The sequence below is a fragment of the Panthera pardus genome, unplaced genomic scaffold, assembly GCF_024362965.1.
Source record: "Panthera pardus isolate Hobbes unplaced genomic scaffold, ASM2436296v1 HiC_scaffold_8, whole genome shotgun sequence".
NCBI lineage: Eukaryota > Metazoa > Chordata > Mammalia > Carnivora > Felidae > Panthera > Panthera pardus.
Window position 1 is genome coordinate 10,417,767 of NW_026527013.1, and position 15,765 is coordinate 10,433,531.

At 53.3% G+C, this 15,765-nt stretch overlaps 1 protein-coding gene across 3 annotated transcripts; it reads right to left on the minus strand.

Moving 5' to 3' along the window:
- Positions 1–6,734: 6,734 nt before the first annotated feature.
- On the minus strand, positions 6,735–10,411 carry DNAJB1 (DnaJ heat shock protein family (Hsp40) member B1). 3 transcript variants are annotated; one of them, XM_019427446.2, is made up of 3 exons: positions 10,106–10,411; positions 8,367–8,947; positions 6,735–8,149 (listed from the first exon to the last, which is right to left on the minus strand). In XM_019427446.2, the coding sequence occupies exons 1-3, from the start codon at positions 10,314–10,316 to the stop codon at positions 7,919–7,921; spliced, it is 1,023 nt and encodes a 340-aa protein (XP_019282991.1). In that variant the 5' UTR covers positions 10,317–10,411; the 3' UTR covers positions 6,735–7,918. The 3 variants fall into 3 exon arrangements, with proteins under 3 accessions (XP_019282991.1, XP_019282993.1, XP_019282992.1); XM_019427448.2 differs by lacking the exon at positions 10,106–10,411 and adding an exon at positions 9,894–10,011; XM_019427447.2 differs by lacking the exon at positions 10,106–10,411 and adding an exon at positions 9,612–9,741.
- Positions 10,412–15,765: the final 5,354 nt, after the last annotated feature.

The window sequence follows — 15,765 nt, forward strand, 5'->3', positions numbered from 1 at the left end:
TAGAATAAAATGAGCTCTTCTGTGTCAAGTGCCTACAGTCGTGTTGGGCAGATAGTAAATGCTCAGTGAACACCAGCTGCTATTACTGAACGGTGTTGCGGTCACAGAGATGACCTCAGTATGTCATGATAGAAACATGATAGAAATAGACACCTTTATTAAGCTCTTACTATGTGCCAGGGTCTGTGCTGCCTGCTTTTCATGAATAATCCCACTGGATATCACCCCTACTCTACAGAGGAGGAGGCTGAGGCTCAGAGAGGGGCAGCCACTAGCTCGAAGTTGAACAGTGACTCATAGGTGTGGTGTTTTCAACCCCAAGATACCCCTCTGGGTGGGTGGGGCCTGCTCTGAGCCATGGGGGACAGGGAGGACCAAGGAGGGACAATGCCCTGGCCACAGTGATCTTGGGAGTTTGATGGCCTGTGCTTGGGGTCCCCCTGTCAGCCTGGCAGGAGTGGTCTCAGTGGGACGGGCCTGGAGGGGAAGCAAAGGAGGTGGCCCTTCCCAGGCTGGGTCCTCTGGCCCCAGGTCTCTCAGACTCTGCGCGAGCACCTGCCTTTTGCTGCTGGATTCTAGGATGTCATGATAAAACCCGGAAGCAGCACTGTTTTCTGGAGGGCCAATGGGCAGCTCTCTTCTTGAAATGCATCGCTGGTGATTTCCCACCACCGCCTTGGCCCCTTGCCTCGTCCAGCCCCCCAAGCAGCTGACTTGTGGCATCTCTCCCAGCTCCGTCCTCTCTCCATTCCCGGACCTACAACCCCAACAGCGGCCAGAGGGCGCCTGAGAGCTCGTAAGTCAGGTCCTGTCCCCTCCTCTGCTGAAGGACCCCCCCCCCCCCCAAAAAAAAAGGCCATCTGCCCACAAAACACCCTTTGCTGAAGTAGCCCATCTGGAGTCAGGCCCAGCCATACTGACGTCCACCGATACCTTCCCAAGGAAAGCTGGGCCTCCACTGAGACAAAACACCCAGGGCCTCAGCCGGGACTTCCAGTAAAGGCAAACCAAACTTGTCCCTCCTGACTCAGACTCTTTCAACAGGCTTCTCTTCTGCCTCAGGCTTGTAGGCCTGCCTCAGCAGGGCTCTGGCACCCGGCCTGTCTCACCCAGGCCAGGCCCCGCCCTACCCTGGCCTACCCTCTCTGTTCCAGGCACCCGAGGGCCTCACTCCTCAGCCCAGCCTTTGTCAGCTCACACCCCTTGCCTGCCTAAGAGACTCAAGGGGTGGGGGCTTCGGCTCCCATGGCCCATCCTCGAGCTCTGACAGACTCCTGTCCCCTGGCCTGTTCCCCCAGGGCCAGGCCTCTTCCCTCCAAGCCCTACGGTCATGGGCAGTGCCTTGCCCAGTGTAGTGGGCTGAATGGTGGCCTCCCAAAGATACGTCCGTGTCTCTGAAACTGTCGATGTGACCCAATTTGGAATAAGGAAGGGTCTTTGCAGAGGTAATTAAGTTAAGGATCTTGAGATGAGATCAGCCTGGATTAGGGCGGGCCCCTGAATCCAACAAGCGTCCTTATAAGAGACAGAAGAGAGGACCCAGAGACAGGCAGGGGGTGGAGGGCCCTGGGAGGGGGAGGCAGGGACTGGGGCAGAGAGGCACAGGACAGATTCTTCTTCACAGCCTCCAGAAGGAACCAACCTTGCTCACACCTTGGTTTCGGACTTTTGGCCTCCTGTCCTGTGGAAGAATGAATTACCGTTGTTTCAAGCCACATAGTCTGTGGCACCTTGTTACGGCAGCCCCAGGAACCTAAAACTTCTGACTTGGTAAGGTCTGCACTTGTGAGACGGTGAGCTTCCCGGAACCCACCCCCCTCACCCCCCGCCGCTGGGTCTCTGAGTCTCCTAGGGCTTAGTGTTGACCTGCCACTTAGGAACTGTGCCTAACGACTAAGCCATGAATCATGAAGTGGGAAAAGGACCCCAGGAAAGAGGGGCTTTTCCTGGAGCCCAAGAGAACAGCCATTTCTACCAGGTGGGCCCTGGGGCAAGTGGGGCACGGGGGGGGGGGGGCCCTTCCCAGGGCTGGGTTGTCTTTCCTCTGCACACGCCCTAACATCAGTGGTCACAGGATAGATGTGGCCAGTCCTCTTGTCTGAATCAGTTTGTCACTCAATTACTCATTTGACAAACGCTCAGAGGGCAGTTTCTGGGCCAGGCACTGCTGTGAGCACCGGCGATGGAAAGATTGTTAGGGCACGGTTTGTGACCTCCAGGAAACTGGGGTTGGCGGGGGGCGGGGGTGGGTGGTGGCAGGGGCTTGAGGCTCTTTCCTGAGGTTGTCTCTCCTCCCTTCATGAGGGAAGATGTCTGACCGAATAATCGTAGTTTGAGAACTCAGCAATCAGACGCCCCACCTCCACCCCTCCTCGGGCAAGTGTGGGATGGGCAGACCAGGGGAGCATGCTCAGGTCGGTGCGAGAGAGCATGATGAGCACATGTACTTTAAGAACTAGATTGTAATAGGAAACACAGATACTTATTGTTCGCGCTGTGCTCTTTTCAGACAAAAGGTTGGTGCGTTGAAGTTTCGAGAGTCTGATGATCTGTCTCAGGGACTTGAAGTTATACAATCAAATGACACGCCCCACCCTCCACCCGAACAGAGGAAAATTAAGACAAAGCAAAAACCAAAATGCTTGCAGGTCCCTACCTCACTCAGGAAACGCTGAAGTCCTCCCAGTGGCCCCAGGTCCTGCACCACTGCCTCGTCACCCCCTGCCCTCGCTTCCTCCCACTCACCCCCACTCTGCTCCAGCCTCACTGGGCTCTTGGCTGCTCCTTAAATATCTCAGACACACCCCTGCCTCAGGGCCTTTGCACAGGCTGCTCCCTCTGCCTGGAACACCCTTCCCTCCATATCCACTTGAAGAAGTGACCTCCTTCAAGTCTTTGCTCAAATATCACCTTCTCGAGGAGGCGTTCGCTGTGTTTTAAAAAAAAAAAATGCCCCAAGGGGCACCTGGGTGGCTCAGTCGGTTGAGCGTCCGACTTCTGCTCAGGTCACGATCTCACAGCTCGTGAGTTCAAGCCCCACGTCGGGCTCTGTGCTGACAGCTCGGAGCCTGGAGCCTGCTTTGGATTCTGTGCCTCCCTCTCTCTGCCCCTAACCCACTGGCATTCTGTCTGTGTCTCTCTCAAAAATAAACATTAAAAAAAAGTTTTAAAAATACCCCAAACTCTCTACCCCCATGTTTCATATTTTCATCACTCTCCCCATTATCTAGTACATTAGTTGTTTTATTTATTTATCCTTATTTCCCCCCCCCCCCCCCACTCAACTGTTAGCTCTGCCAAAGGCAGGAAGTTTTGCCGGGTTTGTTCACTTCTGTGTCCCCAGCATTAAGCACAGGGGCTGGGTCCACAGTAGGTGGTCAATAAATGTTGATGGAATGAACAATACTTACGACGTGTCAGGTGCTATGCTGTGTACCTCAATAATTAATAACTAATAATATTTAAGGCGTGGGACATGGGGCGCCTGGCTGGCTCAGTCAGTAGAACATGGGACTCATGATCTCTGGGTCGTGAGTTCAAGCCCAATGTTGGGTGTAGAGCCTCCATTAAAAAAAAGAAAAAGAAAGAAAGAAAGAAAAAAAAGAAAAGGAAAAGAAAAAAGAAAGAAAGAAAATTGAAGAAAAAGACAACCCGGGACAGGCTTCCAACTAAGTGCTTTAGAAATATTTGCTCATGTTAATTGCACACTTGCTCTGTGCCAGGTCTGTGGCACAGAGACCTCAGGGGTTAACTGAGTTTTGGCCTGGGGGCAGTGAGAAGGGAGAGCTAGCTGGGATCGTCCTGTTTTACAAGGGAGGAAACTGAGGCTTTGAGAGGTTTTGCCATTTTCTCACGGGAATGCAGCGAGCAGAACTTGAACTCAGCACCCCCTTGAGTGTGCACAGAAGCCAAGTTCATAATTTCATGTGCTCTTCTTCCCTGCTGCATTAACTTACCCACTTTTCACTTGGAACGCTATGAAGTCTGTGCCTCGTTTGTGTCGTTTTTTTAAAGGAGGCCACTGAGACTCGGAGTGGTAAAGTCACGTGCCCAGGGATACACAACAGCAGAGTGACAGAGTTGGGATTCAAGGGGCGAGGGGGCTGCTCCGCTCTGGAGCCTCGTGCTCTGCATCTTTCGAGTGAGCTGGTTGTCACATTGAGATTGCAATGGGAGTGATCCTGCTTCAGGTGCAGCTTCCTCAGGGTGCGCTGAATGTCTCAGGGGATCCCCTGGCAAGTGGGTTCCTGGAGCTCAGCTGAGAGCACTCACCCCCAAAGGCTTTTGGGGTTTCCAGCTGTGGAATAAGAAACCTTCACATAATAACTGGCACACAGTGCTTATTCTTTTTATTTTTAACATTTATTTTTTGAGAGAAAGAGCAGGGGAGGGGCAGAGAGAGGAGGAAGGAGGATCCGAAGCAAGCTCCTCACCGACAGCAGCGAGCGAGCCCGATGTGGGGCTTGAACTCATGAATCGCGAGAGCCAAAGTCTGACGCTCAAACGACTGAGCCACCCAGGCGTCCCTCATATGGTGCTTCTATGCTGGGTCCTGGTGTGTGTGTGTGTGTGTGTGTGTGTGTGTGTGTGTATTATCTCCATATCCAGAAAACCCTTACAATCCTCGAAGAGGTACTGTTATTATGCCTGTTTTACAGTTGAAGAAACGGAGGCACAGAGAGGCTGAGTCACCTGACCAGGGTCACACAGCTAGCAAGTGGTTGTCCCGGACTCGAATCTGGAAGCAAGAACAATGGCTAGGGGAGAGGTAGGGGCCACCGAACACTGGTCTGGATCTTCACATCCAGCTAGGTAGTCCTGGCAGGATAAAGGCACACTCTAACAGGAATGAGGAAGCTCGCTATTTCCACCACACGTGAGGGGGAAAATGCAGAGTGCACAAAGGAAAAATTGATTTGTGCAGCGACTCAGGGAAGGTACCTGAGAAACTGGGGACATTCGTTGGGGGTGGACTCGAATAGCAGGGTGGAGGGGAGGATTTTCATTCTGTCCCCTCCAGAGTCTAGTACTGTGATTGATTACCTGGGCAAAAACAGACTGACATCTTAGAAATTATGCTTAAACAGCCTCTGGAGAGAATGCGCACACAAAAATCGTTTTTCTTTTTCTAAAGGGAAAGCCCTCGTGATGCCGTGGCCAGTCTGTACAGGGACAGCAGCTAAGGGAACTGCAGGCCCGGAGGAGGGAGGGGACTCCGCTTCTGTCCACAGGCCAAACGTGCATCTTGGGTTTTGCACTGTTTAAGTGATGTTAAAACATGACTGCTGGGCCGGTGGGTTAAGACGCAGCTCCACACGGACTGACACGGAAGTTCTGGAATGTGCTCAGAGTCCGCGTGGGAAAGAAGAAATCCCCTAAAGGGAAGCCAAGGAAGCGAGGGAGGAGTTTCTTGGGAGATACACCAAACCTCGGGACACACACACACACACACACACACACACAGAGGCGTGCGCCAGGCCCCCTGTGGCAAAACAACGCAGTGTCAGAGGGGCCGGTTTTCTGTCCACCTGGGTCCTTTTTGTCTTTTTCACCACGAACACGTTCCTAAAGAATCCCACTGCCCTACCCACTGTGCCGGGTAGGTGATTTCTAGAAGTTCCCAGAACTGTGTGCACTTTGAGGTTTTGTGTGCTTTTGTGTCGGTGACTTTGACACGAAGGTTGCAGGGACCTGCCACCTAATGGTGACAGGGGCACAGGGATGGCACTCCGAGGGAGGGGTGGCCTACGACCCCACCAAGGCCAGGGCCAATTCCGCAGGAAGGGTCATCTTGGTGCCTGAGGTAGCTCAGTAAACATCTGTGACAAGCTCCCTTATGGCTCTGACACGCAGGGTCGCCTCCCAACGGGGACGGCGTCCTCTGGGCTCACTGAGCCCCATCTTAGGTTTGGGGGACAAGCCCTCTCATCTGTGCTGCCCAGCACTTGCCACTAGCTGTGTGTGGCTGCTGCCGAGCCCTGGAAATGTGACTGGAACGACGGAGAGGCTGAATGTATTTTGTTGAATCTTAAAGCAGTCCCATTTAAAGAAGACCTAAAACATTCCCATAGCTTGCAGAAACTTCTCTTGGACAGCCCGGCCCCCATTCGCTCCCAGTGGTCACCTTTCAGTCGGAAGGGAAAGCCACTCCTTGATTGATTTTGAACGCTGTTTTTAAGACATCTCATAGCAAAGTAGCAATACCACTGTTTTAAGCCTCTGTAATTACTTACTGTGTAATAAAACCAGTTTTCTTAAAAAAAAAAGTTACAAAGCAAAAGCAACTTCAGCGGCCTGCGAATGAAGCCAGGGCAGGAAATGTGTCTTCTCCAGGAGGAGCTCAGCCCTGGGCTGGAATTCAGGTCTGGTTTGGCCAGGGCCTGCCTGCCACTCTGCCTGTTCCAGCAAGAAAGGAGTGCACGGGGATCACAGGGCAGGCCCTACACCACCCCTTGGCCCCAGCAACCAGGCCCTGCCTGGAACACGGGAAAGTGAACTGCTTAACTCCAGCCCCAACCTTCACAAAACAAAGCTTCGAATCCATTGGGCTCCCTGGATCGCGTCCATGTAGGTGGTGCGGACGGACGTCCTCTGCTCCCCACGTAGCCCTGGGAGACTTCTCTCCCTCTCGCAGGGGACTCCTGCCTCCCCCCTGACTGCATCTGAGGGACGCCCAGCCACCGCCCCAGCCCCAGCCAGCAAAGCCCTCAAACAGAGTCGCAGGACTGCCCCCCTGAGGTTTAGCATCGGTCTTTAATGCTGTCGTGCTGCACATTGACAAGTCACACGCTTTGGTCTCGTGCTGGCAGTGGCAGCTTACAATGAGTCCCAATGTCTGAGCACCAGACTGGCCTGCACGGAACAGACACTTTGTTCCCTCCCTGCCCCCCTCCCCGACTCCCAAGGTTCCTTTGGAGTTCCATCATGGCCCGATACAGAAAGCAGCAGTTGCCGGGGGCCGGTTTCCTGTGAGTGCACACCAACGTTACACAGAATTATAAAAACATATTTACAAACGTTCCACAGTGCTCCTGTAATCAGAAGCAAAGACCCTTTTATCAAAAGGGATTATAGCCAGGGCTGTGCAAAATCAAAAGGATCACATCCTTTTGAAAGAGTCCAGAGTCCGTTAAGCACAAAATTACCTGGGTCGCCGGTAAGTCCCAGGTGTGCCTAAAGATTGCCTTACAGAAAAAAGAAAGAGTATGACCCCTAAGTGAGTGCACTTGGCCTCGGAGTCAGGGGTCGAGAGGGCCCCCAGCTCTGTCCAGGGCCCTAGGCCCTCCAGGGAGAAGCGTCTGTGCAGCTCATTCACACGAGGCCGGCGCCCTTGGTCCTGCTGGAACGAGAGGTATTGCTTGTGGGTGCCGGCCAGGCGGTTTTGCAAAAAGAGCCTAGGTCAGTTCTCAATTTGAGATGGCGAAAGAGAAAATAGGATTCTTCAGAGGAACAGCAAGACGTGGGAGACAAATACAGAATAAAACACGAACTGATCACACAACAAAAACTGAGGAGCGTACAGGGTCTGGGAACCGAGACGGCAGGCTGATACCGACTAATGGCCACACAAGCAAAGGGCTACAGACGGATCAAGTCCAGCTGTGGGTCTGCCTCTCACCCACAGGCAGGGCCTGGAGGAGGGCGTGGGCCCATCCGGGGAGGGCTGCAGGACCCAGTGGGACAGACTGGAAGGCCTTTTCCTGCGGTCCCCACCACCTGCCGCCCTATCGCTTGAAAAACCACTTAAGTCTAGTGCACGACTTTGAAAGATTGTAATATATTCTCTGGAAAACATTCAGCAGTACGAAAGCCCTCCCTGGGCCCTCCCGCCCTCTCATGGGTCCACAACTGGTGGAACAGTCTGGAAATCCTTGAGCTCTGGAAAGGTCCCCGGTCAGTCCTTGGGAAACCCTGGTGACTATATCGGAAGAACCTGCTCCAGTACGGTTCTTGACGTCTGGGGGATCCTTTCAGGGAAGATCACTTCGAACTCAATAATGAGGTCCCCGCGTTTCTCGGGCGTTTTGGGGAGGGGGAGGCCTTCTCCAGGAACTTTTCGCCTCATGCCAGGCCTGATGACGTCTTTGAACACGACGGGTATGGTCCTGCCGTCCAGAGTGGGTACGTTCACCGTGCAGCCACACAGAGCCTTGGGAGAGCAAAGAGAGAATGTTAGATGGAAGGCAGCTTAGGGCGCTCGACTCCTGCCCGGACGCTGTTTGACGTAGGATAAGCGCCACCAGGTCCCTATCGCTAAAACCAGGTGCCTGGATCAGTGTTGCCCTGTCCCCTGAGTGCTCAGAAGTATCTGTCATGGACTCGCCTCCCCCCCCCCCCCCCCCATACCACCCTACTTAGCATCGTACCTCCCGAAGGCTGATCCTGGCTGGGTAAATGACGTCAGAGCCATCTCTCTTAAAGATATTGTGTGGCTTGTCCTTTAAAACAAAGACAATGTCGGCTGGAATGTTGTTGGAGGTCTGGTCTCCTTCCTTGGGGAAGGTGATTTTGGTCCCTTCTTTCCAGCCCCGCTTTACTTCGATGGTCAAGATCTTGTCTTCGTTGCGAATGCTCTTTCCATCGGGGTTCAGCCGCTTATGGGAGATCTTCATCTTCTTGGTACAGCCGCTATAGATCTCTTCAAGCGAGACCCTGAGGTCGTGTGTGACGGGGGGATCTTGCTTCTTTCGGGTGGGCTCTTGGGCAGGACGGGAGCGCACGAAGTTCAGGTTGGTGAAGCCACCCATGCCCATGGGTAAGCCGGAGAACGGGTCGTCAATGTCCATGCCTTCCTCCCCATTCCGCTGCCCGAAAAAGTTGTCAAAGGGATTGCGGCCACCGAAGAACTCAGCGAACATGGCATGAGGGTCTCCGTGGAACGTGTAGCTGAAAGAGGTACCGTTGGCACCACCGCTGCTCCCGCCACTGGGGCCACCACCCTTTAGGCCTGGAAGGCAAAATCAGAAGAAGTCACATGGTTGGCGGGAGCCTCTCCCCCTCTAAGACCTTTCGCTAAGGGAAAAAAGCTTGGGAGCCATGGGGTGGGGGGGCGGAAAACTCTTTTAGCCTCCCTTCTCTGTCACAGAAGACCAAGGAAGAACCCTAAGCTTTTACCGCCCCTCGTCCAGGTACTTCAGGGCCAGGACAGTGGCGAGGGGCCCAGCGCCCTCTCCGAGGGCCACCCAACTCCTGCCACTTCTTGACTGCCTATCCTCCCTGCGTGGAGGTGAAAACTTACAAAAGACATGATCCAGGGTCCACCTTCGGTGAGTGCTTACTCTTAAAAATACTGTAGAGCTGCTCAAGCGTGAAGTGCAGAAGTGAAAGCAAAACAGTAAACACAGCTTTTCAAAATCTCACACCCTGACACTAACTGTCACCATCCTTACATAAGAAGCCACTTGGTTTCTTAAGACCCAGCGCAGAAACCAGTCTGAGTCATCAACGGGCAACTGGACAACAAGAAAGCTTCCTCCTCCTGCCCGAAGAGGCCTACGCCGAGGAGGCCGGGCAGAGGCGGGCCCCGCCGCTCCCCGCACCTGCACTGCTCCGCCGCCCGCTGCCATCTACGTGCCTGGCACCAGGTTAGGCAAGCACTTTACAGGGATTACCTCACTCCGCCCTCACAGGGGCCCGGAGCGAGGTCGGCGCTAATCGGCGCGCTCGTCGCAGGCTCGCGGCTCGCGGGTCGTGCCCGGCGCGCAGCCAGAGGCCCCGCCCTGCGCCCCTGGACGCCAGCGCCTGCCACCTCGGCCCAGGTGAGCCCCGGACCCCCGGGGCCCTAGCGCCACCGGCCCGGCTAAGGCTGGCCTCCTTGCCGCCCGCACCCGCACCCCCGGGGCCGCTCGGGGACGTGGGCGGAGGCGCCTAGGGAGGGGCAGCCCCAGACTTGCTAGAAGCTTCTGGGCAAGCACAGCGGCCAGGACTCCTCCTCCCATCGGGCGGCCGCCAATCCGAGGGCGGAGGCCCGCGTGGCCGGAGGGCGGGGGCTGCTCGCCCACCGGGACCGGGGCGTCCCCCGGGGACGCCGCAGCCTGGCCACCGAGCCTCGGTTTCCCCTTCAGTCAAACGGCGGGGGCGCGCCCCTAGCCGCGCGCGCACGCACCTTCTTCCCCGTAGCGGTCGAAGATCTCGCGCTTGCGCGGGTCGCTGAGCACGTCGTAGGCCTCGGCGATCTCCTTGAACTTCTCCTCGGCGCCGGGCTCCTTGTTCTTGTCTGGGTGGTAGCGCAGCGCCTGGCGGCGGTAAGCCCGCTTGATTTCCTCGTCCGAAGCGCCGCGGGCCAGGCCCAGCGTCTGATAATAGTCCTTGCCCATAGCCCTCGCCTGCGGCCCGCCGCCCAGCTGTCGCCGTACCCCGGCTTCGCCGCCGCCCCGTCCCGGACTCTATATACCCGTCCGGCGGAAGCTTCCAGAGCCCGCCAGCCCCCTCCAGAACCTTCCGCCCCGCCCCCTGCGCCGCTCCGACCAATCGCCGCCGCCCAGTCCGCGACGCGCGACATCCGGGGCGGGGCCACGCTGCCAACGGCCGCCCGCCCGCGGCCACGCCCCTTCCCGCTACACCCCCGGCAACGCATCCCCGCGGCGCGCGCACCGAGCGACGGAGGCCCCGCCCACTCTCTGCGGGGAGCCAATCGCGACCTTCTTTGACTGCCTTTGCTGACCCGGCCTGCGGCGAGTCCCGTCCGGAGCCTGGGTCAATTGGTTACGACACTGCCCTCCGGCGAGGGGCAGGGCTGGAGGCGGCCACGCCCATCAGAGCTGCCCCGCCCTGCCCTAGGTGATAGTAGAGCTAGTCGCACACCTCTCACCGGGCTCCGGGGGTGGGTTCCCCTCCGGCTGATTCTGAGCAAGTTGACTAACCTTTCCTTGCCCCAGGTTTACCCCCTACGCCGACTTATGTAACAGGGGAATAAAAACACCCACCGTTCTGTTGGCTGTGGGGAGAATGCAATTAGGAGCCCCAGGACTGTCCCTGTCCTCACCATAAAGCAGGGTGAGGCTCCAGGACCAAAGCTCACTTCTCCGGAGTAATCTTCCCTCCGGGGGAAAAAAGCCTCCTCCTGGTGCCTTTCGCTTTACCTGCCATTGAAATCTGATGTTATCTCGTTCTTTGACTTTTCGTGTTCAATTCACCTCCCTCCCGGCCTGCAGTTGTCACTGCTGGGTGTCCAGTGCCTGGAACAGTATCTGGTGCCCGGTCACAGTGGACGCTCGTAAGTATTCCTGCCTGTTTCTAATGCATCTGCTTCATTTTTCTCCCCACTACATTTATGATTTGGGGGGACATGGACGTGTCATACACCCCACAGGGCCTCTGTTTCCTCCTCTGTGGGCAACATGATCCCCTTTGGCTCTGAGAGTCTGGGGTGTCTGTGGTCCAAGACAGGGCTGATGGCGAAAGGAGGTTCAGAAAGGGGTACCACCTGAGAAGGCTGTAGGGAAAAAGCGGTCGACAGTGACGGTGGCTGAGGCGGAATGTTCCTGGAAGAACTGCTTGGGAGGTCAGGGTGGTGTGCAGCTGGCTCTGGAGCCAGACAGCAGGTTTCATTTCCAGTTCCGGTATTTCCTGGCTGCCATCTTGGGCTGGTTACTGACCCATGTGGGGCCTCAGTTTCCTCATCTGTACAATGGGGGCAGCAGTTAGTTGTACCCGCCTCACAGGGCTTTGAAACTGACATGAGTTGGGGCACCTGGGTGGCTCAGTGGGCTGAATATCTGACTTCAGCTCAGGTCACGATCTCACAGTTCGTGAGTTCGAGTCCTGCGTTGGGCTCTGTGCTGACAGCTCAGAGCCTGGAGCCTGCTTCGGATTCTGTGTCTCCCTCTCTCTCTGCCCCTCCCCTGCTTGCTCTCTGTCTCTCTGTCTCTCTCTCAAAAATAAATAAACATGAAAAAAAAAAAAAGAAATTGACATGAGTCAACATTTGTAAAGTGCCCAGGACAGACCCCGCACAGAGGAAGCACTATCAAAGGGGTGACTGTCTTGTTGAATGATGGGCTGCTGAGCCACCCCCTTCCTGGCAGCGTCACAGCAAAAAGCTTCTAGAGACTGCCACCCCTGTGCAAGCTGAAACTCCTGAGAAGGAAGACCATGGCTTTCCGCTGCTTTCCAGCTGGGGGATTCCGGCCATCCTTGGCCACTCACTGACCCCACCAAGGGTAACTGTGTCAGTAAGGACTGGATTAGTACACACACTGGTCAACCCAGGAGGATGGATCTGGGCTGGGCACCCGTGAGTACACACAGCAGGGTCCTGAACCATCATAGGTGGGAAATAATTCAATTTTTTAAAAAGTTACATAAATAGCTGGAGAGTCATCATCATGAAGGAAAATCCAGCGCTTAACGTTTATTTATTTTTGAGAGAGACAGAGACAGAATGCGAGTGGGTTAGGGGCAGAGGGGGAGGGAGACACAGAATCGAAAGCAGGCTCCAGGCTCTGAGTTGTCAACACAGAGCCCAACACGGGGCTTGAACTCACCAGCTGTGAGATCATGACCTGAGCCGAAGTCAGACGCTCAACCGACTGAGCCACCCAGGTGCCCCTAGTATGAATTTAGAGTTACAAATATGGCAGCCTCCAAAGGTCTTTACGTGACTTTGGGTGTCTTTGTATTTGGGGGCAAACTTAGGGCTGGAGACTCCCTCTTCCTTGTGTGAGTCTGGGTCATGTTCAGGAATTTTTGTTTAACGCCAATATATGCAAAACAACCCCAACACCTCTCCTTAGGATTTTTTGACCTGGACACTCATTGGACACTTCAAAATGTTACTGGGAAAGTAGCCTCTGCAGAAACCTCAGCCGATCTTGAGCTCTCAACTCTGAGAAGATGGGGTGGTTAATTTTATGCATCAGTTTAGTTGGGCTATAGTACCCAGATGCTCAATTAAACAGTAATGTAAGTGTTGATGTGGTTAACATTTATAGTCCGTTGATTTAAGTATAGGAGATGACCCTGGATAATGTGGGTGGGCCTTGTCCCATCAGTTGAAAGGCTTTAAAAGCAAATAATACTTAGGTTTCCCTGAGGAAGAAGCATCAGCTCCTGGCCAAGAGTTTCTAGCCTGCTGGTCAGCCCTACAGATTTCAGACTTGCCTAGGTAGTGCCCACAATCGTGTAAACCAATGCCTTGAAATACATGTCATATATATATATATATTTTTTTTTTTTTTGAAAAATTTCTTTAAATGTTTATTTTTGAGAGAGAGAGAGAGGGAGCACAAAGAGGGGAGGGGCAGAGAGCAAGGGAGACACAGAATCTGAAGCAGGCTCCAGGCTCTGAGCTGTCAGCCCAGAGCCTGATGTGGGGCTGGAACTTGACCTGAGCCAATATGATGTCAGATGCTTAACTGACTGAGCCCCCCAGGCACCCGAAATACATCTCTTAATACACACACACACACACACACACACACACACACACACACACACATCCTGGTTCTGTTTCTTTGGGAGAACCCTTGCTGATATAGGAACAAAGCAGGTGAGCCTGGAGTCAGTCAGCCTCAGCTGAAATCTTGGACCCACTATTTACTTATTTACTGACTGTGTGATCTTGTACAACTTGCTTGATCATTATAGGTGTGTCTCCTATAAAATGGAGGTAAGAGTGAGATCTTACCTCCCAGGGTTGCTATAAGGATGAAATTGAGAGGGGCCAGGAAATAAACATTATAACGGCTATACTATTGACATGGCCTTACTATGTGCCAAGCCAGCTCCAAATGCTCCATAACTCATTTAATCCTCACAATAATCCAATGGGGTTGGCCTAATATTACCTGCATGTTGCAGTGGAAAAACTGAGGCTCTGAGAGGTCATGTCACTTGCCTGCGGTCACCCAGTGACTGAAATGCTGAAGTATAAAGTGTTCAGCACACTCAATGTTTATAGGTAAGCCCTCAGCTTGTGTAAAATGTGATTCAGATGATGACAAAGCCTTAATTTTTAAGGAATGCATCACCACTTTTTCTTTTTTTTTTTTTTTTAACGTTTATTTATTTTTGAGACAGAGAGAGACAGAGCATGAATGGGGGAGGGTCAGAGAGAGAGAGAGGGAGACACAGAATCTGAAACAGGCTCCAGGCTCTGAGCTGTCAGCACAGAGCCCGACGCGGGGCTTGAACTCACGAACCGCAAGATCGTGACCTGAGCCGAACTCGGACGCTTAACCGACTGAGCCACCCAGGCGCCCCACATCACCACTTTTTCAACATTGCTTCTCTTCGTTAAAAAGACCTTCAAAAGCACTACCACCATATGAGCCAACAATCTCACCCCTAGTGGAATACCCATGTGAAATAAAAACCCAAGTTCCCATAAAATCCCACGAGCGAATGTTTATCAAAGCTTGATGTGTAATTATCAACAGCCATCAAAACCTACATTTCCTTCAGTGGGAGAATGGATACATAAACTGTGGTCGAGCCACATGATGGAATGCTATTCAGCCGTTAAAAAGGACCAAGCTATTGGTACAGAAAACACGGCAGATGAATCTCAAATGCCTTATGTTAGTCAAAGGAGCCAGATTCAAAAGACTGTTTGAACCCTACTGCTGTGATGCCATTTTATAAGGCATTCTGGGAAAGGTAAAAGTATTGGGGCAGAAAGCAGATCAGTGGCTTCCAGGGGCTGGGATTTGCTACAAAGGGATACGGGGAAATTTGGGGGGGGGGGTGATGGAAAATTTTCTACATCTTGAGTGTGATGATGGTGTCACAGCTGCATATATTCTGAGCTGTACCCTCTAAAAGGTAAATTCTACTGTATGTAAATGATAGCTGAATAAAAAGAAAAAAAATTCTACGGGCTTAAAGAAGGCAAGACGGGTAGGACTTTGGAAGCCTCTCTCTGGGATTCCTGACACAATGGCAAGTTCTAACCAGCCCTGGCTTGTCTGCTCTAGGATTCACCTCTCCCACAACTCTGAACCAGCTCCATCGCATATGCCAAAACAAGCCAAACCAGGTTCCCAGAGAAATCAAGATCCTACCTACTTGCATGTGGGAAATACAAAAGGAGCCTGTGAGATAGACAGACACACCAGAGTTTCATCATCCAAATGACCCTGGGTTCCACCAGATCCGAGATCCAAGGAGCCCTCGCTCATCCTTCAGTGCTGCCACTGCGCCAGGCTTTTCTGCAATTTCCCCTTTGGAAATCGCCTGAAGGGGCTTGTCATAGTTGGCTCAGCAAACGCGAACTGTGACTGTTATGAATTAGCCACTGTGCTGGGGATGCTGGGGACAGAAGGAGGGTCTAGCTGTCCCTAACTGACAGGCACAGTGAGAGCCTCAGTAGAGTATCGTGAATGGTTCGAACAAAGTGGCCAGTCTTCATTCTGAAGGTGGATATTATTTCTGACAGCCTGGTTACTGGAAGCCAGATGAGGCCAATAAGGGTCCTTGCATCTGCAATATCCATTTAAAAAAAAAAAAAAGGAGGAATTCTTCTTTCTGGGCTAGATCCTGCCTTTTTATGAGCTTCTTGTGGATGAAAAGAGGGTGGAAATTATTTGTGTGCCCTTGCTGGCACACGATATCGTAGGATCACAGAATGATTTTGTGCCTTTTGAGTGAGTATAAGCTCAGGAAAGCAGTCTCGAAAGTACATTCCAGGATGTTCTGAGTCCGTAGGAATGTACATGGACTCTCTCCATGTGAAGGCTGTCAGGACACAAAGGATCTCAAGATACTGTGAGCCCTCAATTGCCAATCGAGAAAGATCTGTGTTTTTGAAAGCACAATTATAAAACA

Coding starts and splice junctions, on each gene's coding strand:
- DNAJB1 (XM_019427446.2), bottom strand. CDS start 10,316: ATGGGCAAGGACTATTATCAGACGCTGGGCCTGGCCCGCGGCGCTTCG. Junction 8,948..10,105: donor CGACCGCTACGGGGAAGAAG/GTGCGTGCGCGC, acceptor TTTGCCTTCCAG/GCCTAAAGGGTGGTGGCCCC. Junction 8,150..8,366: donor CCAGGATCAGCCTTCGGGAG/GTACGATGCTAA, acceptor TGCTCTCCCAAG/GCTCTGTGTGGCTGCACGGT.